At 43.5% G+C, this 26,158-nt stretch overlaps 1 protein-coding gene and 1 pseudogene across 2 annotated transcripts; both read left to right on the top strand.

Moving 5' to 3' along the window:
* The first annotated feature begins 4,826 nt into the window (after positions 1-4,826).
* On the top strand, positions 4,827-25,589 carry SLC35E3 (solute carrier family 35 member E3). Of its 2 annotated transcripts, none has more exons than XM_066257819.1 (5): positions 4,827-5,430; positions 6,288-6,398; positions 11,816-11,974; positions 16,045-16,127; positions 24,619-25,589. In XM_066257819.1, the coding sequence occupies exons 1-5, from the start codon at positions 5,029-5,031 to the stop codon at positions 24,668-24,670; spliced, it is 807 nt and encodes a 268-aa protein (XP_066113916.1). In that variant the 5' UTR covers positions 4,827-5,028; the 3' UTR covers positions 24,671-25,589. The 2 variants fall into 2 exon arrangements, with proteins under 2 accessions (XP_066113916.1, XP_066113915.1); XM_066257818.1 differs by having other exon boundaries at positions 20,063-25,589.
* Positions 21,719-25,589, top strand: LOC136324654 (serine/threonine-protein phosphatase PP1-gamma catalytic subunit pseudogene; annotated as a pseudogene).
* Positions 25,590-26,158: the final 569 nt, after the last annotated feature.

Below are 26,158 nucleotides of genomic sequence, written 5' to 3'. Positions count from 1 at the left end.
GACCAGGAAAGCTGAGGTCACCAGTCCAAAACCCTGGGTTTGCCTGGTCAAGGCACACACAACAATCAATAAGCAAGCAGAGAACAACTAAACTGAAGCAACTATAAGTTGATACTTATCACTGCCCCTCTCCCTCTTTGTAAAATCAATGAATAAAATCTATTTTTAAAAAAGAAAAAAAAACACAAACAATCTGAGCAGGAAGAAACTATTTCCAGCCGAAAGGTCTCTGAGGAAGTGGTATTTAGGCTGGGGTTTGAGTAATGCACTAAGTTTGCAAAGGGAAAGATAAAGCACAAGAAGGGTGAGGCAGCCTAACTTGTGGTGGCTCAGTGGATAAAGCGTCAACCTGGAATGCTGTAGTCATGGGTTCGAAACTCTGGGCTTGCCTGGTCAAGGCACATACGAGAAGCAACTACTATGAGTTGATGCTTCCCACTCCACTCCCCCTTCTCAATCTAAAATCAGTAAATAAAATTTTTAAAAAAGGGTAAGGCACTACAGGTTGGAAAATCAGTATCAGCAAGGCTAAGAAATGGTACTGCATATTTATGAATCAATAAACATGCCATATTGACTAGAGTGGAGAATTTATAAATGAGAGAATGTGAGTCTAACAGAAAACATGGTCGAGGTTAGTAACTCTCCAAACTGGCTAATCATCTGAATCCCCTGAGAAATTTGTTATATATGTGTTTATAGATGTCAACTCTAGAGATATGTGGCTCAGGAGGCCTGGAATGTCATAGAATTTGTATTTTAAAATGTAATAAGCAGTGGGTGATTTCTAAATAGCTAAGTTTCAAGCCATTCTGGCTTACATCAGAGATGGGTATTGGTACACCTTGCACCTAAAGCAGGCAGCAGTAATGATCGCAGTGCAGTCTCCGTGCCATCAGCTGGGAAGAGGTATAGAGACAATGGACTCTGCCTCATTTTTATTCTAGCTAAAGTGATCCAAAGATGAAATGTTTACTTATCAAAACCTCTTTAATTGTTATATCTTACTATGTATCCATTTTCATGAGGGAGAGCCTTATGCACTGATAAGGAAGAATAAGTCTAACAGAAAGTACAGGATTTATATGTGAGTAAAGACTACAAAATACTGATGAAAGAAACCAAAGAGGCCCTGACTGGTTGACTCAGTGGTAGAGCATTGGCCCATGTGTAGATGTCCCAGGTTTGATCCCCAGTCAGCACACAGGAGAAGCCGCCCATCTGCTTCTCCACCCCTCCCCCTTCCCTTTCTCTCTCTCTCTTTCTCTCTCTCTCTCTCTCTCTCTCTCTCTCTCAAAAAAGAAAGAGGCCCTGGCCGGTTGGCTCAGTGGTAGAGCATTGGCCTGGCATGCAGGAGTCCCACGTTCGATTCCCGGTCAGAGCACACAGGAGAAACACCCATCTGCTTCTCCTTCCTCCCTCTCTCTTCCCCTCCCGCAGCCAAGGCTCCACTGGAGCAAAGTTTGCCCGGGCGCTGAGGATGGCTCTGTGGCCTCTGCCTCAGGCGCTAGAATGGCTCTGATTGCGGCAGAGCGACGCCCCAGATGGGCAGAGCATCGCCCCTGGTGGGCATGCCGGCTGGATCCCGCTCAGGCACATGTGGGAGTCTGACTGCTTCCCCGTTTCCAGCTTCGAAAAAATACAAAAAAAAAAAAAAAAAAGACCAGATTCCCTCTGTTCCATCTGTCTAAGACTCACTCTTGATGCTTGTCTCGGTCACATGATACATTTATCCGTCCCACCCTAAAGGCCGGTCCGTGAAAATAATTTTCTGACATTAGACTGGTCCGTGGCCCAAAAAAGGTTGAGGACCACTTCCCTAATCAATCAAGCCATGGCTGTGGGAGGAGAAAAGAGAGAGAAAAAGAGAGAAGGGTAGGAAAGCAGATGGTTGCTTCTCCTGTGTACCCTGACTAGAAGTCGAGCCTGGTACTTACACATGCCAGGTCAGCCTCTACCACTGAGCCAACAGGCCAGGGCTTTTTTTTTTTTTAACTTTTAAAAAAGTTTTATTGATTAAATTTAGAGTGGTAGGAAGGGAGAGAGAAAGAGAAACATCAATTTGGTTCCACTTTATTTATGCATTCATTGGTTGATTGTCGGATGTGCCCTGACTGGGGACTGAGCCCATTACCTTGGTGTATTAGGATGATTCTCTAACCAACTGAGTTGCTGGCCAGGACTCTATTTTTAACATGTAAAAATGAGAGTAAGATAATCACATTTCAGGATGAGTATAGGTTAGGGCTCCTGTGTTTTGTGGAAGGAGGTAAAGAAAGCCACTTGGCCCTGGCCGATTGGCTCAGCGGTAGAGCTTGGCCGGGCATGTGGAATTCCCGGGTTCAATTCCTGACCAGGCACACAGGAGAAGCACCCATCTGCTTCTCCACTCTTCCCCCTCTCCTTTCTCTCTATCTCTTCTCCTTCCACAGCCAAGGCTCCATTGGAGCAAAGTTGGCTCAGATGCTGAGGACAGCTCCATGGTCTCTGCCTCAGGTGCTAGAAGGCTCGGGTTGCAACAGAGCAACGCCCCTGATGGGCAGATCATCTCCCCCTAGTGTGCTTTCTGGGTTGATCCCAGTCCGGCGCATGTGGGAGTCTGTCTCTCTGCCTCCCTGCTTCTGGCTTCAGGGAAAGAAAAAAAAAAAAAAGCCACTTAACCAACTGAATCAATCTGGTAAGGTACAGGTTCTAGAACAGTGGGAAACAGGATGAATGTCAAAGATGGGGTCAGACTGAGGGAGGCCTTGAATGACAATAATCCTAACCCAACAGGCAGTTAAAATACACTAGATATTTTTAACTTTTTAAAATGATGTTATGTGTAGTTAGTAGTTAACTTAGAAACGCATGATAAAATTGCACTAAGAACAGGACAAATAAGTGCACTTTTAAAATTATTATTTTTAGCCTGGTGACACGGAGGACTTTGTTTGGAAACATACTGGTTCTTATAAAACAGCATTTATTTGGGATGTGAGAAGGACATGGAACTTGTTAAATGTGTCAAATGGGTTAACTGTTTATTTTAAATTTTAACCCTAATTTGAGTTCATATATTTTTTTTAATTAATTTATTTATTTTTACAGGGACAGAGAGAGAGAGAGTCAGATAGAGGGATAGACAGGGACAGACAGGAAGGGAGAGAGATGAGAAGCATCAATCATCAGTTTTTCGTTGCGACACCTTAGTTGTTCATTGATTGCTCTCTCACACGTGCCATGACCACGGGCCTTCAGCAAACCGAGTAACCCCTTGCTTGAGCCAGTGACCTTGGGTCCAAGCTTGTGAGCTTTTTGCTCAAGCCAGATGAGCCTGGGGTCTTGAACCTGGGTCCTTCCGCATCCCAGTCTGACGCTCTATCCACTGCGCCACCACCTGGTCAGGCTGAGTTCATATTTTAACTATCTTCAAATGTAAGAGAAATGGAATGATAAAAACAATTTATCGTCCATGCTAAGATTATTAGTCCAAATCTATAATCACAAGGAGACAATGAAGATAGGCCAGTTAAAGCCTGGGCTCTTACTTGGGGAGCAGGTGCGAGTAAACATAATAAATCCTTATCAGGTAGAATTCTGTAGATCCAAACTGGGAGGAGGATTGCAATATAAAGATACAATGGAAAAGGCACACAGTACAGCGCAATGGTAGAGTGTGGTAGCATGATAGGTAGAAAAGCATATCAGAAAGACCAGGTTAGGAAAGCTACACTTCAGACTTTGCCTTATTGGCTTATAATCATTCCCAAATGTTTGAGTCATATCTTGGGGAAGCTCTTGACCACCATTTTCTCACCAAATTTAGATCAGGTTCTTTTATTATACATTCATGGGACCATATATTGTAACTTCAAAACATTCATTTATTATGGTTTATAATTGTTTAGTACCAGTCACTAAATTCTGTGAGAGAGGGTCTGGATTGGTTTTGCCCTCCCTTATTTCCCAAGTGCCAAACAGAATTCCTAGTGTGAGGCAGGTACTCAATATTTGAATAATTCTTATATCAAAGAGGAAATTAACACTCAATCAGACTACTTAGGAATTAAGGAAAATGGAAAATGAGAATTACATTGTCTTGAGGACTGTGGACAAAGCTATCATCAGGGGGAAACACACAGCTTTAAATTGTTTAAATAAATAAGCACTGTTAGGGAAAACAGTAGGAATGAAAAATGTAATGAAACAAAATCAGTAGAAGTAATCTTTGAAAAGGCCTATAAAATAGACAAATTACTGGCAAGGCTAATCAAGGGACAAAGAAAGCCCACATACATGATGTCTAGGTTAAGTAAAGTGATATAACAACAGATGAAAATAGAATTTAAAATATGGTAGAATACTATCAATACATACAACTCTAACCAAGTATATTAGAACATTTAGGTAAAATGGACACTATTCTAGAATAAGAGGCCAAACATTCTTCAAAAAGAAAATATGAATATGAATAATTTCCTAACCATGATGAGCATATATGAAGGTTACACTTTCTACACTTCTGTATATTTGGAGGACTAAAATTAGCACTGTCCCTTACATAAAATTGAACATCAGTGTTTGCACAGCCCATTCCATCAGCTTTAGAGCAGCAGTCTAGCAAGTCGAGTCAACCCACCCACAGGAAATGTCAAACATCAAGAAATAGATTCCAAATGAGTCCAGCCACGGTAGAGAGTCGGTGCCTAACAAGGAATGCAGACCAACCGAGCAGCTTTCCGTACAGAGAACCCAACGCGCCTGCGCAGAGTAGAGGCTACGCTACCAGCTGGGGGCGGAATCACGGGCGCCCCGAGTCACATGGCAGGAGGCGGGGCGCGCAGGACGTGCTGCCGTGTATTCGCGGGCTCAATGGGCGGTGGCAGAGCATGTGTACGCTGCTGTTGCTCGCCTTGGACCCTTACCCCGGCGAGCAGCTGAAGCTGGCGACTGCGAGAACGCAACAGTGGAGGAGGTGGGCTAGGGCAGCCGGAGGCAGGCCGGCCGTCGTCTAGGAGGCTGGGGGGCCCAGGTTTCGTGGGGGTCATGGCATCGCTGGCAGACCGTGTGCGGGATAATGGGCGCATCGCCGCTGGGCTCCTTCTCAACTTGCTGGTGTCCATCTGCATCGTGTTCCTCAACAAATGGATCTATGTGCACCACGGCTTCCCCAACATGAGCCTGACACTGGTGCACTTTGTGGTCACCTGGCTGGGCTTGTGCCTGTGCCAGAAGCTGAACATCTTTGCCCCCAAAAGTCTGCCGCCTTCCAAGCTCCTCCTCCTGGCCCTCAGCTTCTGTGGCTTCGTGGTCTTCACCAACCTTTCTCTGCAGAACAACACCATCGGCACCTATCAGCTGGCCAAGGCCATGACCACGCCGGTGATCATAGTTATCCAGACCTTCTGCTACAAGAAAACCTTCTCTACCAAAATACAGCTCACGCTGGTGAGTAGCTTCAGCTTCGCACAGCGCACCTCTAACAACTCATCTCCCCGACCGTCTTTTTTTACCGGGAAATTTGAACGTTTAATCTTGAGCCACGCTCTTTCCCAGTATCTTGAAATCCACACAGGTGTCATGTGGGAGCATGTGATTTTAAAGGCTAATTTGAGGGAGATGGAAAAAAGCCATCTTGGCACTATATTGGGTTCTTATCCCAGAAGTGTGCTTGTGTGTTTTAATAATTCTTGTTTGTTGGATATCCTTCAATGCTGTGATCCATAAGAAAAGAAAGCTGTATTGGGTGGTGCAATTCTGTGTATCAGCTATCTGCAAAATTTCAAACTGAAAACAGCCTACCTCCCCCAGGGTAACCAAACCATGTATGATAAACGTTGAAGGTTTAGCATAAAATATGTCTCAGACTATGTCAGCAGTGATACTCTGCAGAGGGTTCTGCATCTTTAAGAAAATGAACTAAAATAATTCTAGCACTTAATAACTTACAATATTTAGGATCCGAATGCTATTGTTATGTGTTTATGTTTATATGTTGTTTAAACACTAGTTTTGGGGTTTACTCCTGTCTCTATGCATGTGGCATTCATTTTTTGCCAAGTGCAATTCATTGACTCATTTTTTCCTCAAAATTTTAAATAGAATTAAATGTAAACATAATTAGAACTATTATATCTTTAACTGAGGAAACAGGATTAACAGTCAGTGTTTTCAAATAGAAAAGAAAAACTTATAGAGGTTCTTTGTAACCCAGTGATGTGTTTTTTTGATTAACCTTGTAAAACACCATGAAAGAAATACTCTTGAATTTAATCTGAACAACATTTACCTCTTTTTCTTTACAGATTCCTATAACTTTAGGTGTATTCCTAAATTCTTATTACGATGTGAAGTTTAATTTCCTTGGAATGGTGTTTGCTGCTCTTGGTGTTCTAGTTACATCCCTTTATCAAGTGGTTGGTAACTTTTTTTTCTCTTTGTTCCTTTTTAGCAGATTTCATAAAATTTGAAGCTGTACCCCCAGTTTTACAATATACAGTATAGAGACAATAGACTTAGGAAGAAAGCATAAATGCATGAATTGTCTGACACAAGGTGAAGAGAAGAAAGGAGACAGAGAAACTTGGGTGTATGATGCTCACCAAATACCTACCTGTTTGTAAGTGTGTAATACCCATGCTTAACAGTCTGAGTTTGGGGTATGTTATATTATTTTCTGGGAAATTTTCACAAAATGTATAATTAAGACTTTTTACTTGAGGACTGATTTCATTGGTTACATTTATCATTTATGCTTTAATTATAACATTACTGTGAAGGAGTGAGTACACTTTCTAAACTTTGAGTGGGAAAGGAAAATTACGGATTTATTTATCTTTGCCTCAAAAATATGCTACTGTTACAACTTGTATCTTGGCTTTGAATATATACATATATATATATATATATATTTTTTTTTTTTAGCAAGAGAGAGGAACAGATAGGGTCAGACAGACAGGAAGGGAGAAATGAGAAGCATCAATTCTTCGTTGTGGCAGTTTAGTTGTTCGTTGATTGCTTTCTTATATGTGCCTTGAGCCAGTGACTCCTTGCTCAAGCCAGCAACCTTGGGCTCAAGCCAGCAACCTTGGGCTCAAGCCAGCGACTTTTGGCTCAAGCCAGCGACCATGGGGTCATGTCTATGATCCTACACTCAAGCTGGCGAACCCACACTCAAGCTGGGCACCTTGGGGTTTTGAACCTGGGTCCTCTGAGTCCCAGACCTATGTTCTATCTACTGCGCCACCACCTGGTCAGGTGGCTTTGAATAATTTGTCTACATCAATACTTTATAGCAATGGGTATTTTGATTTCACTTCTTGTACTAGCAGTATGCCTTGCCTATGTAGCAGGCATTCATTAAAAATTTGTTCATGGCCTGACCAGGCAGTGGCGCAGTGGATAGAGCATTGGACTGGGATTCAGAGGACCCAGGTTCGAGACCCCGAGGTCGCCAGATTGAGCGCGGGCTTATCTGGTTTGAGCAAAAAGCCCACCAGCTTGAACCCAAGGTTGCTAGCCCCAGCAAGGGGTACTCTGTCTGCTGAAGGCCCGCGGTTGAGGCACATATGAGAAAGCAATTAATGAACAACTAAGGTATTGCAACGTGCAATGAAAACTAATGATTGATGCTTCTCATCTCTCTCTGTTACTGTCTGTCTGTCCCTGTCTATCCCTCTCTCTCTGAAAAAAAAAAAAAATTTTGTTCATGGATCTGCTTCATTACCATAAAATCTGAACAAGTATATTTGTTTTTTATGTAGTGGGGAAAAGGTAATTTGGTGTAGGGTACAGTCAAACTGTATTTTCTCTGTACTGAAAACCTTGGACTGAAAATGTGGGTGTACCTGCATGGGGAAATTAGATTCAAAATTTGTAACCAATTTTATTCTTTTTGCAAACATCCACTGGTAATAAACTAAGACATCTTGTTGAATGTTAGGAGTTTAATAATACAGCCTTAGCATCTACTCCAGCAGGAGGAGAGTAGGGGAGTCCTTCAGATGTGGCTCTTGGAGGTGATGTGCCCTTTGGGGGTGCAGTTTCATTAGAGGAGTGGCGGGCATAGCCAGGGTGCACACAGGAAGGGAAAGTGGAGGTCCTGACTCACCACGATCCCAGGCGGTTCTGTGTCAGAGAGGCAGCTGCCTGGTGAGGCTGCTGAAGTGACGGGCAGGTACACAGTCTGCATTCGTTTTTGCTCGCTGCAGTGCCCCAAGGAGCCAGCAGAAGAAGAATCAATTCTTTGTCCTTCATATTCACAGAAGACTCTTAGCTAAGGCTGTCAGGAGTCTGTCAGATTTCCTGCTCTTCTATTTTTGTCTTGGTGAATTTCTATAGACTTACAGTATATATAACAGGATACCCAGACCTACAGGAAAAAGGGTTATGTAGGAGCAGTTATTCAAAGGCTGGACTGTTTTTGCCAGATCGTATTCCTATAGTCCTATCAAATTTTTCTTTGAACAGTTATATTTTTGAAGCATTTTGATGGGATTTGAGGTGTCAGTTCTGCTGAATGACATAGTTAGTTGTTTAGGGTTTGTCATCATCTCATTTCTTAGGAGTACTGGTGGGAGATTACCCACAAAAAAATTACCCATAAAGAGGAAAGTTCCTTTTACTGTTGACTGGTCTTTTAGTGATTGAAAAGACCTCACTTTCCTTTCTAGCCACAGACATTGGCAGCCACCTAGGATAACTGAGTTCCGTCAGTCAGTCACCTGGGATAACTGAGTTCCCGTCAGTCAGTCACCTGGGATAACTGAGTTCCCGTCAGTCAGTCACCTGGGATAACTGAGTTCCGTCAGTCAGTCACCTGGGATAACTGAGTTCCCGTCAGTCAGCCACCTGGGATAACTGAGTTCCGTCAGTCAGCCACCTGGGATAACTGAGTTCCCGTCAGTCAGCCACCTGGGATAACTGAGTTCCCGTCAGTCAGCCACCTGGGATAACTGAGTTCCCGTCAGTCAGCCACCTGGGATAACTGAGTTCCCGTCAGTCAGCCACCTGGGATAACTGAGTTCCCGTCAGTCAGCCACCTGGGATAACTGAGTTCCCGTCAGTCAGCCACCTGGGATAACTGAGTTCCCGTCAGTCAGCCACCTGGGATAACTGAGTTCCCGTCAGTCAGCCACCTGGGATAACTGAGTTCCCGTCAGTCAGCCACCTGGGATAACTGAGTTCCCGTCAGTCAGCCACCTGGGATAACTGAGTTCCCGTCAGTCAGTCACCTGGGATAACTGAGTTCCCGTCAGTCAGCCACCTGGGATAACTGAGTTCCCGTCAGTCAGTCACCTGGGATAACTGAGTTCCGTCAGTCAGTCACCTGGGATAACTGAGTTCCCGTCAGTCAGCCACCTGGGATAACTGAGTTCCCGTCAGTCAGCCACCTGGGATAACTGAGTTCCCGTCAGTCAGCCACCTGGGATAACTGAGTTCCCGTCAGTCAGCCACCTGGGATAACTGAGTTCCCGTCAGTCAGCCACCTGGGATAACTGAGTTCCCGTCAGTCAGCCACCTGGGATAACTGAGTTCCCGTCAGTCAGCCACCTGGGATAACTGAGTTCCCGTCAGTCAGCCACCTGGGATAACTGAGTTCCCGTCAGTCAGCCACCTGGGATAACTGAGTTCGCGTCAGTCAGCCACCTGGGATAACTGAGTTCCGTCAGTCAGCCACCTGGGATAACTGAGTTCCCGTCAGTCAGCCACCTGGGATAACTGAGTTCCCGTCAGTCAGCCACCTGGGATAACTGAGTTCCCGTCAGTCAGCCACCTGGGATAACTGAGTTCCCGTCAGTCAGCCACCTGGGATAACTGAGTTCCCGTCAGTCAGCCACCTGGGATAACTGAGTTCCCGTCAGTCAGTCACCTGGGATAACTGAGTTCCGTCAGTCAGCCACCTGGGATAACTGAGTTCCGTCAGTCAGCCACCTGGGATAACTGAGTTCCCGTCAGTCAGCCACCTGGGATAACTGAGTTCCGTCAGTCAGCCACCTGGGATAACTGAGTTCCGTCAGTCAGCCACCTGGGATAACTGAGTTCCCGTCAGTCAGCCACCTGGGATAACTGAGTTCCCGTCAGTCAGCCACCTGGGATAACTGAGTTCCCGTCAGTCAGCCACCTGGGATAACTGAGTTCCCGTCAGTCAGCCACCTGGGATAACTGAGTTCCCGTCAGTCAGCCACCTGGGATAACTGAGTTCCCGTCAGTCAGCCACCTGGGATAACTGAGTTCCCGTCAGTCAGCCACCTGGGATAACTGAGTTCCGTCAGTCAGCCACCTGGGATAACTGAGTTCCCGTCAGTCAGCCACCTGGGATAACTGAGTTCCCGTCAGTCAGCCACCTGGGATAACTGAGTTCCCGTCAGTCAGCCACCTGGGATAACTGAGTTCCCGTCAGTCAGCCACCTGGGATAACTGAGTTCCCGTCAGTCAGCCACCTGGGATAACTGAGTTCCCGTCAGTCAGTCACCTGGGATAACTGAGTTCCCGTCAGTCAGTCACCTGGGATAACTGAGTTCCGTCAGTCAGTCACCTGGGATAACTGAGTTCCGTCAGTCAGTCACCTGGGATAACTGAGTTCCGTCAGTCAGCCACCTGGGATAACTGAGTTCCCGTCAGTCAGCCACCTGGGATAACTGAGTTCCGTCAGTCAGCCACCTGGGATAACTGAGTTCCCGTCAGTCAGCCACCTGGGATAACTGAGTTCCCGTCAGTCAGCCACCTGGGATAACTGAGTTCCCGTCAGTCAGCCACCTGGGATAACAGTTCCCGTCAGTCAGCCACCTGGGATAACTGAGTTCCCGTCAGTCAGCCACCTGGGATAACTGAGTTCCCGTCAGTCAGCCACCTGGGATAACTGAGTTCCCGTCAGTCAGCCACCTGGGATAACTGAGTTCCGTCAGTCAGCCACCTGGGATAACTGAGTTCCGTCAGTCAGCCACCTGGGATAACTGAGTTCCGTCAGTCAGTCACCTGGGATAACTGAGTTCCCGTCAGTCAGCCACCTGGGATAACTGAGTTCCTGTCAGTCTCTAATTAGTCTGCCCTGTCCCCCAGTCTTTGGGAGGACCATTTTTAGAAAGAAATGAAGTCTGACACTACATCTGTATTCTTTTTTTTTTTTTTTTTTTACAGAGACAGAGAGTGAGTCAGAGAGAGGGATAGACAGGGACAGACAGACAGGAACGGAGAGAGATGAGAAGCATCAATCATTAGTTTTTCATTGCGCGTTGCAACACCTTAGTTGTTCATTGATTGCTTTCTCATACATGCCTTGACCGCGGGCCTTCAGCAGACCGAGTAACCCCTTGCTGGAGCCAGCGACCTTGGGTTCAAGCTGGTGGGCTTTTTGCTCAAACCAGATGAGCCTGCACTCAAGCTGGCGACCTCGGGGTCTCGAACCTGGGTCCTCTGCATCCCAGTCCGATGCTTTATCCACTGCGCCACCGCCTGGTCAGGCATCTGTATTCTTACTGACCGGAATTTCCATTCCTGCATATTTTCCTGAGATCTTTTATGCTTATATGTTATGCATTGACTTCCCCGTTTACTAGGATCAGGATAGAAGATAGGATTTTTTCTCCTCCTTTATAATTCAGAAGAAAATACATGATCAGACATTGAGTTTATAAAGGTCCTTCATCCAGGGTGCTTAAAGAACATTTGTATATATTATTGATCTTTGATATCTTGTAGAATAATTAGGCATTTTCTCTTCCCCCAGCCCTGTGCCCTCCATTCCCATTTTGTGTCTAGAGTTGAATCTTTTTTTCAGTAAATGATGCTATTTTGTTTTTCTACCTAACTGGTTTCATCTCCTAATTTTTAGTGGGTGGGAGCCAAACAGCATGAATTGCAAGTTAACTCAATGCAGCTGCTGTACTACCAGGCTCCGATGTCATCTGCCATGTTGCTGGTTGCTGTGCCTTTCTTTGAGCCACTGTTTGGTGAAGGAGGATTGTTTGGTCCCTGGTCAGCTTCTGCACTGGTGAGTTCTGATTGTTTTGGTGTCTAAGAAACAAGATAATAATTCCTCCATTATGAATGTAATTTTAATTTTCAGAGCACTATTTTTTTAATTTTTTAAAAAATTGATTTTAAGTTCTGGCCAGTGGCTCAGTGAATAGAGTGTCAGCCTAGTGCAGGGGTCGGGAACCTTTTAGCTGAGAGAGCCATGAACACCATATATTTTAAAATGTAATTCCATGAGAGCCATACAATGACCCATGTACATTATGCATTATCCAATAAAAATTTGGTGTTGTCCCAGAGGACAGCTGTGATTGGCTCCAGCGACCCACAACCATGAACATGAGCAGTAGGAAATGAATGGGTTGTAATACATGAGAATGTTTTATATTTTTAACATTATTATTTTTATTAAAGATTTGTCTGTGAGCCAGATGCAGCCATCAAAAGAGCCACATCTGGCTTGTGAACCATAGGTTCCCGACCCCTGGCCTAGTGTATGGACATCCTGGGTTCAATTCCTGGTCAGAATACACAGGAAAAGGGACCATCTGCTTCTCCTTCCCTCCCTCTCCCCCTCTCTCCGTTTTCTCCTCCTGTAGTCAGTGGCTTGATTGGTTCAGGCATGGCCCCAGACACTGAAGATAGCTCTAGTAGATCCAAGCATGACAGCCTCAGGTGCTTGGTAGTTGAGCATCATCCCAAGACAGGGTTGCCCGGTAGATCCTGGTCCAGGTGCATGAGGGAGTCTGCTTCACTATCTCCCCTTCTCTCACCTAAAAAGAAAAATTATTTTAGAGAGAGGAGAAAGGAGAAAGTGAGAAAACATCAATTTGTTGTTCTACTCATTAATTGATTCTTGGATGTATCCTGATAGTTGTTTCCGTTACAAAAATGGAATCATATCACATGGTTTTCTGTATCTGACTTTTCTCAATATCTTATGAAAGTCTATTTATATCATTCTTTTTAATGCCTGTATAAGACTTTTAGTTTCAGTTCTTGACCACTATAACCAGTGTTGTAATAATATCCTTGTACATGTGTCCTCATGAACTGGTACTTTTTATTATGAAGTAAAATCCTAAGAGTAGAATGGCCAGATTAAAGGGATATGTAGTTTGGGGACATTTTAAGTTAGAAAGTATAATCCCCCACTTAGGGAAGGAATATCTGCTTTAACCTTTAGAACAGTCATTAAGAATGTCATTTTTGTTGGTGGTGTTAATTTATTTAACTTACTTTGCTCTTAGTTTGTTCTAGATCCGTGATGGGGAACCTTTTTATAAAAACCGCCCAGCTTTCATGGTGGAGGGTAGCGGAGCAACCAAATGGCGCTGCATTGGCCCTCCATGAAAGCTGGAACACCTGCTAGTGGGCAGGAGGGAACAGGTTGACCAGCACTGCAAAAGTGGGTGGTTTTTATAAAAAGGTTCGCCATCACTGTTCTGATAGTAGTCTAAGCACTTTGCAAATATTAACTTACTTAATCCTGATAACGACTTTTTTTGTGGATACATACTGTTATATTTACTGATGAGGAAACTGAGAGACAGTGAAGTAATTGACTCGAGATCCCACAGCTAGTAAGCAAATCTGAAGTTCTATTGAATTTATGCATTCTGACTCCACAATCCATATTCTTAATCACCCCACTATGCTGCTTGTGAGCAGATTGATAGTTGTTTCAAATTCACATGCTTTGACATAAGAAATTAGTATGTAACATTTTTTCCAAAGTAGAAATCCCTGAACCATCTATGAGATGATATTTCCTCTTAATTTTATAAACATTCTAGCCATCTTGGCTATCCAATCTTCAAGCCATTGTAATTTAGATACCTTATTTAGAAAGAGAGAGGTTTTTTTGCAATAGGCCCTCTGGCAGATTTGAAAAAGAGGCGAGTAGCAGAAAGACCATAAAAAAGTCAAAGTTAGGCTCTGGCTGGTTTGCTCAGTGGTAGAGCGTCGGCCTGGCGTGCAGGAGTCCCAGGTTCGATTCCCGGCCAGGGCACAAAGGAGAGGCGCCCATCTGCTTCTCCACTCCTCCTCCTCTCCTTCCTCTCTGTCTCTCTCTTCCCCTCCTGCAGCCAAGGCTCCATTGGAGCAAAGTTTGCCTAGGCGCTGAGGATGGCTCTGTGGCCTCTGCCTCAGGCGCTAGAATGGCTCTGATTGCGGCAGAGCAACACCCCAAGATAGGCAGAGCATCGCCTCCTGGTGGGCATGCCTGGTGGATCCCGGTCGGGCGCATGTGGGAGTCTGTCTGACTGCCTCCCCGTTTCCAACTTCAAAAAGAAAAAAAGTCACTTAGTGCTGAGACCATTTATATAGGGAAAGTCACCTTCCCTTTTTTTTTTTAATTTCCATTTATTTAATTGATTTTTTAGGGAGAGGAGAGAAACAGTTTGTTGTTCCACTTATTTACATTGATTGGTTGATTCTTATATGTGCCCTGACTGACAATTGAACCCGTAACCGTGGTATATCCAGATGATGCTCTAACCAGCTGAGTACCCAGCCAGGGTCTCACCTTTCTTCTTTAATATTCTTAGAGGACATCACCTCCTCAAAGTATAGCTTGTAATTGTATATTTAATGCTAAGTATCAAGAAATAGGTGTATAACATCCTGTAAGTTCAATAAAATTGATAGTGTTATATTTCTAGAAACAGTTTTTAAAATGTTTTAAAGGTATGTACAGTTTTTTTTCTTTCTCACATTTTTTATTTATTGATTTTAGAGCGAGTGGGAGAGAGAGACAGAAACATCAATCTGTTCCTGTGTGTGCCCTGACCAGGAATCACAACCATAGGACGGGCTGACACTCTATCCATTGAGCCAACCAGGCAGGGCCAGTTTTTAAAATTTTTAAAGAGCAAGTTTTTCAGAGTTGAAAATTAAATGGGTTTCACTTATAAAACAAATGATATATTACTCTTTTTACCTATATAGGACACAAATCTAATTCCTCTGGTCCCCTTATGATTGCAGTGATTTAAAAACCATTGTCTCAGTACACCAAGATTGTGGGTCATTCCCCAGTCAGAGCACATACAGGAATTAACCAGTGAACATATAGATAAGCAGAACAACAAGTCAATGTTTACCTCTCTCTCTCTCCCCCTTCCGTTCTCTCACTAAAATCAATCAATAATTTAAAAAAAAAAAACTGATATGAGGGGGGGATGCATTCAGGGAGACACTAGAATCTATGTAAACGCAATAAATAAATTTTTAAAAAGACTGAGATGTCATTCATGTCTTTGGAATTTAAACTTGTTATTAACTCAAATCATAAATATTATTTTATTTAAACTCTCTTATTCTAGAAATAGAAAGTGACTTTTAAACTAATTTATAATAAAATTGTGAGATAGGCCTGACCAGGCGGTGGCGCAGTGGATAGAGCTACGGACTGGGATGTGGAAGACCCAGGTTCGAGACCCCAAGGTCGCCAACTTGAGCGAGGGCTCATCTGGTTTGAGCAAAAAGCTCACCAGCTTGAGCCCAACGTCGCTGGCTCGAGCAAGGGGTTACTCGGTCTGCTGAAGGCCCACGGTCAAGGCACATAAAAATAAAAATGTGGGAAAATTGTGAGATAGGTTTGAAAACAATATTGTGTGTGTGTGTACTGTGGTACAGCCCACTTTGTCCCCATGTCCTCAGCCAGGTTGTCTTATACCCTGTCCCTTGTATACAGCTTGTGTTTTCCATGCTCCCGTGCTTTGGCCCATACTGTTCCTTCTGCTTGGAATTCAGCCCCCTCTTTTTTCTTTAATATATGCATTCATTTGAAATCCAAGGGCGTTTTTCAGATTAACAAGAAAAATGAACTGGAAATTCTCATTCAGAGGCAGGATATTATTGGACAATTTTTCTTTGAGTTTTGTAGACAATTCTGTAAACATTTCAGAATATTATTCATTCTACACTTTTACCCTTAATTCTCATCTTTCAAATTGTGATTCTATTTTTAAAATCTTCCTAATGGTTGATATTTGAGTTTTTAGAAATGCACAATGAAATTCTTTTTACCTGATGATTATAATGATTGAAGCTGCATTAATGATTCTTTTGGTTTACTTGTAGCTTATGGTGCTGCTGTCTGGAGTAATAGCTTTCATGGTGAATTTATCGATTTATTGGATCATTGGGAACACTTCACCAGTCACGTATCCTTTTCCTAATGACTTATAGATGCATAGTCTTTGTGTGTATGTGTGTGTGTGTGTGACAGAGACAGAGAGAGGGAAAGAAAGGGGCAGACAGGAAGGTAGAGAGATGAGAGATGAGAAGTATCAATTCTTCGTTGTGGCTCCTTTGTCTCCTTAGTTGTTCATTAATTGCTTTCTCATGTGCCTTGAGCAGGGAACTATAGCAGAGCGAGTGACTGCTTGCTCAAGCCAGTGACCTTGGGCTCAAGCCAGTGACCTTTGGATTCAAGTCAGCAACCACGGGGTCATGTTTATGACAGTCTTTTATATATTTTCTAAAACTCCATCACATTTGTTTCCTTGAGTCTCACAATTACTATTGCATGGCCTAAATTGAGTAGTGTGAGTTATTTTTAATCTTTAATCATCTCATTCTACACTAGAGTCTATAGAGGTTTAAAGAAATAAGAACTGGGAAAATGGGTTAGTTTTCTGTATCATGAACATTATTTATTTATTTAGCGAGAAAGACAGGCAGGAAGGGAGAGAGATGAGAAGCATCAAGTCATAGTCATGTCATTTTAGTTCATTGATTGCTTCTCATATGTGCCTGGACCCAGGGGCTCATGCCGAGCCAGTGACCCCTTGCTCAAGCCAGTGACTTTGGGCTCAAGCCAGCAACCATAGGGTCACGTCCATGATCCCATGCTCAAGCCAGCAACCCTGCACTCAAACTGGTGAGCCTGCATTCAAGCTGGATGATCCTGTGCTCAAGCCGGGGACCTTGGGGTTTTGAACCTGGGACCTCAGCGTCCCAGGGTGATGCTATATCCACTGCAGCACCACCAGTCAGGCCAGTTTTGTGTTTTCTTAAGTCATAGATGATCATTTCCCTTATCAAGATGAACACAGAGAACCATTTGTTGCACATAGTGGGGTTAATTGAATATTGGGGTGAATAATAGGATGGATGCTTGAGTTGTCAATCAGTTCTCAGTTATCTATAGTAATAAAGTAGAGGTGTGGTTATCCACATAGCCAAAGTTAATCAGACCTCTGAAATTGATATAAGTGACCTCTGAAGTTTAGGGGATGTTTTTGTACTTATGGGTGTGCCTGTTTTCTCAATATTACTTCAAGCAGTGAAATCATACCTTGGAGATCCGAATTACACCCAACTTCCCATCTTAACATTCTAGTTGTCATTCTGTTTCTCTTCCCATTTCACTTTGCTCCGCTCTGAGGCAAATGCAAAGAATGTATTTCTTTAAATCAAAGAGGTAGGTTAGTAATATTATGTCAAGTGTACTGATTTAAATGAGTGAACACTGATGTCATCAAAGTAAATAAGCATATTTTCAAACAATAAATAACAGCAATGATAATAATTTTTTTAGAAGAATACTTAATAAGTGTTTATTTGGTGCCAGGCACTTTTCAAATCACCTTGTCTATACTAGGCATTTAATTCTCACAGTAATTCTTTAAGGTAAATTCTGTTATTTTATTTTGCAGAAGAGGAAATGGAGGTGCAGAGAATTTAAGTAACTCAAGGTTGTGCAGCTGTGAAGCATTGTATCCAGATTTCAAATCATGTACTCTGCTGCCAAGCCAAAGTATTTAAGTATGTGCCCTTATTAAGAACACTTATTGGGCCTGACCAGGCGGTGGCGCAGTGGATAGAGCGTCAGACTGGGATGCAGAGGACCCAGGTTCGAGACCCCGAGGTCACCAGCTTGAGCGCGGGCTCATCTGGTTTGAGCAAAAGCCCACCAGCTTGAACCCAAGGTCGCTGGCTCCAGCAAGGGGTTACTCGGTCTGCTGAAGGCCCGCGGTTAAGGCACATATGAGAAAGCAATCAATGAACAACTAAGGTGTTGCAACATGCAACGAAAAACTAATGATTGACGCTTCTCGTCTCTCTCCGTTCCTGTCTGTCTGTCCCTCTCTCTGACTCACTGTCTCTGCAAAAAATAAATAAATAAATAAAATTAAAAAAAAAAAAGAACACTTATTGAACACCCACTATAAACTGTTCAGTGATTTAATATTAAATATTTATTATATGTCAGGCACTGGACATATAGCAAAATAGACAAAAATCTTTACTCTTACAGGGTTAAACTATAAACAAACAAATAAAAATATACATATTAGTGTTAGGTAGTGTTTAGTGCCAAGGAGAAAAAGCGTCAAAGAGGATATGAAATGTTGGTGACAGAGTTGAAAGTTTAGGGAGAAAAATCAGGAAAGCCTCTATAAAAAGACTTTATTTATTTTTTATGTGAAAGAGACAGACCTACAGGAAGGGAGAGAGATGATGTGAAACATCAACTTGTAGTTGCATCGCTTTTTTAGTTGTTTATTGATTGCTTCTTGTACATGCCCTGACCCGGGGGCTCCAGCTGAGCAGTGAGTGACCCCTTGCTCAAGCCAGTGACCTTGGGCTTCAATCCAGCAACCTTGGAATCAGGTCTATGATCCCGCTTTCAAGCTGGCAACCCTGCGCTCAAGCTGGTGAGCCTGAGCCAAAGCCAATGAGTCTGTGCTCAAGCAGGGACCTCGGGGTTTCAAACCTGGAACCTCAGCGTCCCAGGTTAGCCCTCTATCCACTGAGCCTCCACCGGTCAGGCAGACTATTCCTTTCTTAATTGACAAAAGGAACCACTGAGGAATTTTTTTAATTTGCCTTCCCTCGGTATAAATATCTTTAATACATCATGAGCTACTTAAAAGAGGCCGAGGAGTAAGGAAATGCCTAAGTGTTAAAGGCAGTGCACTTGAAGATAGCTCATAATTGAAAATAAGGCGTATTTTTTTATGGTTCTAATTAATATCCTTGGGAAGAACTTCTGACTCTCAGGAAATCACCCATGTTGGTCAGGCAAGCTCAGGTCCCCTGTGACACGGAGGGACCTTCCCAGCTGCCCATTCGGGCTCAGAACAGAAGAGAGTCTAATTTGTGGTCAGGCAGTTTCAGGTGTGCGTCCCGGACTCTGCCTCCACCTGTGAGCCTGAGCAGGTTGTGAGAGCTCCCAGGCCTCACTCTGGCCACTCACAAAATGAAGGAAATAATATCTACAATGGGTTGTCTTGTTTGAGAGAATATGTGTCAGGCACCAGGCGGATTTTTTTTTTTTTAATTATTTTTATTTATTCATTTTAGAGATGAGAGAGAGAGAGAGAGAGGGAAGGGGGGGAGGAGCAGGAAGCATCAACTCCCATATGTGCCTTGACCAGGCAAACCCAGGGTTTTGAACCAGCGACCTCAGTGTTCTAGGTCGATGCTTGATCCACTGCGCCACCACAGGTCAGGCCCAGGCGGATTTTTATTACGCATAAATACTGCTGTTGATAACTATTATTGTAGCTAACACATATGGTTGCATAGTGCCTGGCGTGTCACTGATGCTCAATATTACTTCCTTCCCTTTCCCTCATTTCCCTCCTAAACTTACTCGTGCAGGGCGTGCTTACCTTGAGTCAGTTTTCTTTTGCCTTGCAAATCTCACCTCACTTGTCAGGGGAAGTTATAATTAGAAATGGCACTTTAAAACGGAATTGTAAATTGACATACAAGATACCTTCTCTTCCTTGCTGTGAATTCCTTTCACAACCTTATATTTCCCACTGGTGGCGGGAAAGGAGGCGTGAACCCCTTTTCTTTTCTTTTCTTTTCTTTGGAGATATCAATAGGGATAGTTGAAGCAGTCTCCTGTCGCTTATTAATTGCTGCCACCTACCTGTAGAAACTAGGATTGACCCAGGACTCCACTGAAGTTCCTGTTGTTTAGATTGGGGAGGGGAGCTGTCATTCAGTACTATCATGCAGTACTTTCCAGCCACAGGAAGCCATTGCTCTGTCTGTCTGTCTGTGTGTGTGTGTGTGTGGGGGGGGGGGGGTTAAAACATCTAACTTGTTATTCCTTTTTATCCTTATCCAAAAACCTCAGCTATAACATGTTTGGACACTTCAAGTTCTGCATTACTTTATTGGGAGGCTATGTCTTATTTAAGGATCCACTGTCAGCGAATCAGGGTCTTGGCATGTTATGTACATTATTTGGCATTCTTGCCTATACCCATTTTAAACTCAGTGAACAGGAAGGAAATAAGAGTAAACTGGTACAGCGTCCTTAATTGGGTTTTAGCAGAGGAAAAAAGTCACCTCAAGAAGATTTTAAAATGTTAAGTGTGCAAGTTGCTTTCAAAGAAGAAAATAATTACGTTGCAGAATTCATTGAATGATGGTTTACAAGAATTAACACAAAAGGAATTTTATTTATAAATAATGACTTTTTAATTTAGAGTACCTTTTTTCAAAAACTTAATTCATGCTTCTTTTTAAGGATGATGATTATATGGAGTATATAGGATGGTTTGGTTATACCAAATGAAGTACATGAAATAAAAATTCTGTAACAGTGCCAGAGGACTTCATATCACTGAACCACAAATGTGTCATTATTTTTAAGTGTTCATACTCTTCCAAAGAAGGATGCATAGGACTCCTCTACATGCTCACAGGTCTCCATTGTGAGCTCTATTATAATTTTGTCCAGTGTTCAAGTCAGAATTTAAATCTAGCATTTCTATTTTAGTTGTTTTAGTATAACTTCCTGCTTATTTCATTTATAAAAATGAAATAGAATTTATAGAAACCAAAGTGAAGTATAGAAGACCATAAAACAAAATCCAATTCCAAGAGTACCATTTTTCTTGTGGAAAATTGATATCAGAGTTATATGTGGGCCCTGGCCAGTGGCTCAGCGGTAGAGTGTTGGCCCAGTGTGTGGGTGTCCTGGGTTTGACTCCTGGTCAGGGCACACAGGAGAAGCAACCCATCTGCTTCTCCACCCCTCCCCTCTCGAGCCCACCCTTTCTCTTTCCACCCTGCAGTGGCTCAATTAGAGCAAGTTGGCCTGCACTGAGGATGGTTCCATGGCCTACACCTCAGGCTCTAAGAATTGCTGGTTGCAGCCTGACCAGGCACATTGGAGAGAGCATCTGCCTGGAATACAGAGGACCCAGGTTCGAAGCTATGAGGTTGCCGGCTTGAGTGTGGGCTCACCAGCTTGAGTGCAGGATGGCGGGCTTGAGTGTGGGATCATAGACATGACTCCATGGTTGCTGGCTTGAAGCCCAAGGTCTCTGGCTCGAGCAAGGGGTCACTCACTCTGCTGTAGACCCCCGGTCAAGGCACATATGAGAAAGCAATGAACAACTAAGGTGCTGCAACCAAGAATTGATGCTTATCATCTCTCTCCCTTTCTATCTGTCCCTTCCCTTTCTCTGTCTCTCTCTCCCTCAAAAAAAAGAAAAAGAAAGAAAGGCTCCGTTGCTGAGCAACAAGCTGCACCCCACATGGACAGACAAGTCGATGGCCATTTTGTTCTTGTGGTTCTAGTGGGCATAGAAGGAGGGAGCAGGGCAGTTGAGGGGACCTACCTCGACTGCTGCCACCGCCTCTGTGCTGGTGGTGGGAAAGGAGGCGTGAGCCCCAGGTGCCAGCCGCCAGCAGTGCCGTTATGGAGGGTCAGTAGTGAGAAGGCGATGGAGGGGATGAACTCGGCATTAGCAGCAGCAGCCGGCAGCTGCTGGACGTGTGCATGTCCAAGCCTGGTCAGAATCTCCAGCTACAGGAGAATGAAATCAGAGGACTGTGCTTAAAATCCTGAGAGATCTTTCTCAATCAGCCTATCCGACTAGACCTTGAAGCACCACTCAAAGTATGTGGTAGTATCTATCTATGGGCGATACTATGATTTGATTCGACTTTTTGAGCACAGTGATTTCCTGGCTGAAAGCAGCTACCTGTTTCTTGGTGACTGTGGAGAAGGGGAAGCAAAGCAGTCACTGGCTTACTCGTGTACAAAATCAAATAGTCCGAGAATTTTTTTCTTCTCAGAGGAAACCGTGTATGTGCCAGGATGAATAAAAATCTGTGGATTTTATGCTGAATGTAAAAGAAGATGTAGCATTAAACTATGGAAAACTTGCACAGCCGGCTCTGTTTACCAGTAGCAGCCATCATGGGTGAGAGAATGTTTGCCGTCATGGAGGTTTATCACCGTATCTTCAATCCATGGAGCAGATTCGGCAAATGATGCGACCAACTGACATACCAATCAAGGTCTTCTTTGCAATCTTTTGCGGTCTGACCCCAATAAAGATGTCTTAGGCTGGGGAGAACATGACAGGAGTGTCCTGCACGTTTGGCACAGATGTGGTTGCAGAATTTCTTCAGAAGCATGATTTGGGTCTTACATGTAGAACCCATCAGATGGTTGAAGATGTTTATGAGTTTTTGCAAAGAGGCAGTTGGTCACCCTGTTTTCTGTACCCAGTGATTGTGGAGGTGCCATAATGAGTGTGGACAAAACACTAATGTGCTCTTTTCAGATTATAGAACCTACGGTGAAAATGAAGCCGAGTGCCCTGAGACCTGTAACACCTCCAAGGGGTATGAGTACAAAGCAAGGAAATAAATGAGATGTCATTTTGACACCTAGTCGGGAATTCTAACGTACAGTATAGAGCCTTCATTTTTAACATTGTAACGTGTGTTGGTCAGCTTGCTCAAATAGTGTTTGTGGGGCTCTTCCTTCCATTTTTGAGTTAATGAATGGTATTTGCTGGTAATAACAGCAAATGAAAGACTGTTTTTTTAAAATTCATTTTTTAGAGGGGGGGAGGGAGAAGGCAGGTGGAGCAGGAAGCACCAACTCCCATAAGTGCCTTGACCAGGCAAGCCCAGAGTTTTGAACTGGTGACCTCGGCGTTCCAGGTTGACTTTTTATCCACTGCGCCACCACAGGTCAGGCAAAAGACCACTCCCAAGAAAAAATGTTTTGTTTTTTAATTCACTTGCAAACAATTTTAATGATCTTGTTAAATCTGTACATACCAGGACAGATATAAGGGGTAAGTATACAATTCACCTTTTTTTTTTAATTCAGTAAAACCAATAAGTAATGTAAATGTTCATTTTTTTTTTTTAGGATATATTGAGAGCCCTAGGGTGTTCAATCTGTACTTGTTATTTTTTAAAAAACGCATACTATAGATTTAAAAAAAGTTGGTGGTGCAGTGGATAAAGTGTCGACCTGGAACACTGAGGTCAGCAGTTCGAAACCCTGGACTTGCCTGGTCAAGGCACATATGGGAGTTGATGCTTCCAGCTCCTCCCTCTTCTCTCTCTCTCTCTCTCTAAAAATAAGATTTTTTTTTAAAAAGTATGTAATCCTAAAAAGCTACAGTTTCTGTAGGTATTCTCATTTTCAAGCTCTCAGTGAACTCTAGAAACTGTACATTAAATTAAAAAAAAATAGCTCCATGTTCAAATGGCTCAAAGAAAAGACAATAGAAAAAAATTGAACAGGTTTCCTGGCCTCTTAGAGCCTTTCATGTTGGAAATTTTTGTTTTTAAGATTTTATTTATTCCTTTTTAGAGAGGGGAGAAAGGAAAGGGGGGAGGAACAGGAAGCATCAACTCCCATATGTGCCTTGACCAGGCAAGCCCAGGGCTTAGGAACTGGCGACCTCAGCATTTCCAGGTCGACACTTTACTGCGCTGCCACAGGTCAGGCCATGTTGGTAATTTAATTCCACCTCTCTACTATTACTCCCTACCCCCACCCCCCATTTGAGGGATTCGTGGAGCTTTCTTTGGCATTGAAGATTTAGAGTGAACCATGTTCAGTCTTCCTAAGGTGGCAGAGGAAAATTTCTTTCATAGCAAGTCAAAGAAAATGCTATACAAACACTAAGCAAAAAGTTGGTGAAAAAAGATTTGAGAGAAATAGAAAAATGGTCAATATTTAACTAGTTCTGTGAATTTTTTGAAGAATAATTTTTTTAATTAGGATATAAGGGAAATACATGAGTCCTATTTAAGAAAATACATAGTACCCTGTATCTAATTGCAAAATTTATTTCTGCCTTCCAACTCCTTGACATTAGAGCATTAAAAACAGTTGTTTAAGGCCCTGGCTGGTTGCTCAGTAGATAGAGCATGTGCCTGGCATATGGACGTCCAGGGTTCAACTCCCAGTCAGGGCACACATAAGAAACAACCATCTGCTTCTCCACCTCTTCCTCTCCCCTTCCTGTAGTCAGTGACTCAGTTGGTCTAAGTTTGGAGCACATCGGCCTCAGGTGCTAAAAATAGCTCCGTACTTGAGCATCGGCCCTAGATAGGGTTGCTGGTAGATCCCAATCAGGCTTCATGTAAGAGTCTGCTTCACTGTCTTCCCTCCTCTTACATACATACATACATACAAGCAGTTGTTGATAACCACTCACAATAAATTCACGGAGACAGATAAACCCTCTTATAATAATTCTTTTTCTAAGTATAATTAATTTTTCATATGTGACAGGGACAGAGAGAGAGAGGGACAGATAGGGACAGACAGGAAGGGAGAGAGATAAGCCTCAATTCTTTGTTGTGGCACTTTAGTTGTTCATTGATTGCTTTCTCATATGTGCCTTGACCGTGAGCCTTCAGCAGACAGAGTAACTCCTTGCTTGAGCCAGGGACCTTGGGTCCAAGCTGGTGAGCTTTGCTCAAAAACAGATGAGCCCGTGCTCAAGCCGGCGACATCTGGGTCTCGAACCTGGGACCTCCACATCCCAATCTGACGCTCTATCCACTGCGCCACCGCCTGGTCAGGCCAGGCTAATTTTTTTAAAACTTTATATGAGAAAACAACTCTTAAGAGGACACAGAGCCATGTGGATTTTTTTTCCAGACCTGTTTGAAATGAAAGCCTCAAGGAAACTCTATTTTGACAGAATTTAAGTATATCAGTCAATCTGTTGTATGATTAGTATGTGTGACTTGCTGTTTGTGTTCTAAATATTCTTTGGTTCTCAGTTTCTGAAAATATATTTTATTATGCTAAGAAGTACAAAACAGTTTGTCTTACCAGATGAGCCTCAGGCATTGTTTGTTTACTTTCTCTGTATATGTCTTAATTAACATATAATTATTTCCCCAAAGCTGGAGACAAGTATGTTAGCGCAGTAAGGATTGTGTGACTTCTGTGCACTAACAGCCGAGTTAATTTGTGCCATGTACAAATTCTCCTTAGCTGTAAATACAACTTAAGAGGGCTTTATGGTAAATGTTGGGGGAGGATCATAATAAATGTCAATAGAAATGCAGTGAGAAAGTTGGACCAAGATATGAAAGGATGGGATACATATCCATAAGTGAGTAAAATACGTATTGCTGGAACTAGAGGCTGGTAAACATATTTGGCCCTGAAGACGATCTTCCCATTGAAAATGATATTCCTGAGGGATATGTAACAGATGACCAGGACCAGCCACAGAGATAAACCAGAAGCACAGTGCTGTGGAAGAAGACACGCTTTGTGACAGATGTCACTGCACTTGTTGTTTACCCTGTGTTAAGTGACTAAACTTCAGTTTTTACCTGTTGCAAATAAAAAGAACCTGATGGTTTTACTTGTGTATTGTGCATTAGAATCAGTGGAAGAACGATCGCATCCCTGTGTATGTGTGGCAGGAACGCTGGCCTGTCCAGCTCCCAAATGTGCGGAATCTAATAAAACAAAATCCTCTTGTCCCTTTTAAAATAACAGAAAGGAGAAATCTCTCTCTGAAATGAACCAAGCTTACTCCTCTTTCATTTTAAAAAATACTTTTAAACATTGTTATATTTAAATCATTAGTTACCGGCCCTGACCGGTTGGCTCAGTAGTAGAGCGTCGGCCTGGCGTGCGGGGGACCCGGGTTCGATTCCCGGCCGGGGCACATAGGAGAGGCGCCCATTTGCTTCTCCACCCCTGCCCCCTCCTTCCTCTCTGTCTCTCTCTTCCCCCCCGCAGCCGAGGCTCCATTGGAGCGGAGATGGCCCGGGTGCTGGGGATGGCTCCTTGGCCTCTGCCCCAGGCGCTGGAGTGGCTCTGGTCGCAGCAGAGCGACGCCCCGGAGGGGCAGAGCGTCGCCCCTGGTGGGCGTGCCGGGTGGATCCCGGTTGGGCGCATGCGGGAGTCTGACTGTCTCTCCCTGTTTCTAGC

This window comes from Saccopteryx bilineata, chromosome 2 (genome assembly GCF_036850765.1).
Source record: "Saccopteryx bilineata isolate mSacBil1 chromosome 2, mSacBil1_pri_phased_curated, whole genome shotgun sequence".
Taxonomy (NCBI): domain Eukaryota; kingdom Metazoa; phylum Chordata; class Mammalia; order Chiroptera; family Emballonuridae; genus Saccopteryx; species Saccopteryx bilineata.
The sequence above is the reverse complement of the archived record's forward strand: the minus strand, read 5'-3'. Positions and strand labels throughout refer to the sequence as shown.

Bases quoted from the DNA above. Each gene is read 5' to 3' on its own strand.
- SLC35E3 (XM_066257818.1), top strand. From the start codon at position 5,029: ATGGCATCGCTGGCAGACCGTGTGCGGGATAATGGGCGCATCGCCGCT. The intron at 5,431-6,287 runs GTGAGTAGCTTC...TTTTCTTTACAG, and splicing joins CCAAAATACAGCTCACGCTG to ATTCCTATAACTTTAGGTGT. The intron at 11,975-16,044 runs GTGAGTTCTGAT...GTTTACTTGTAG, and splicing joins CCTGGTCAGCTTCTGCACTG to CTTATGGTGCTGCTGTCTGG.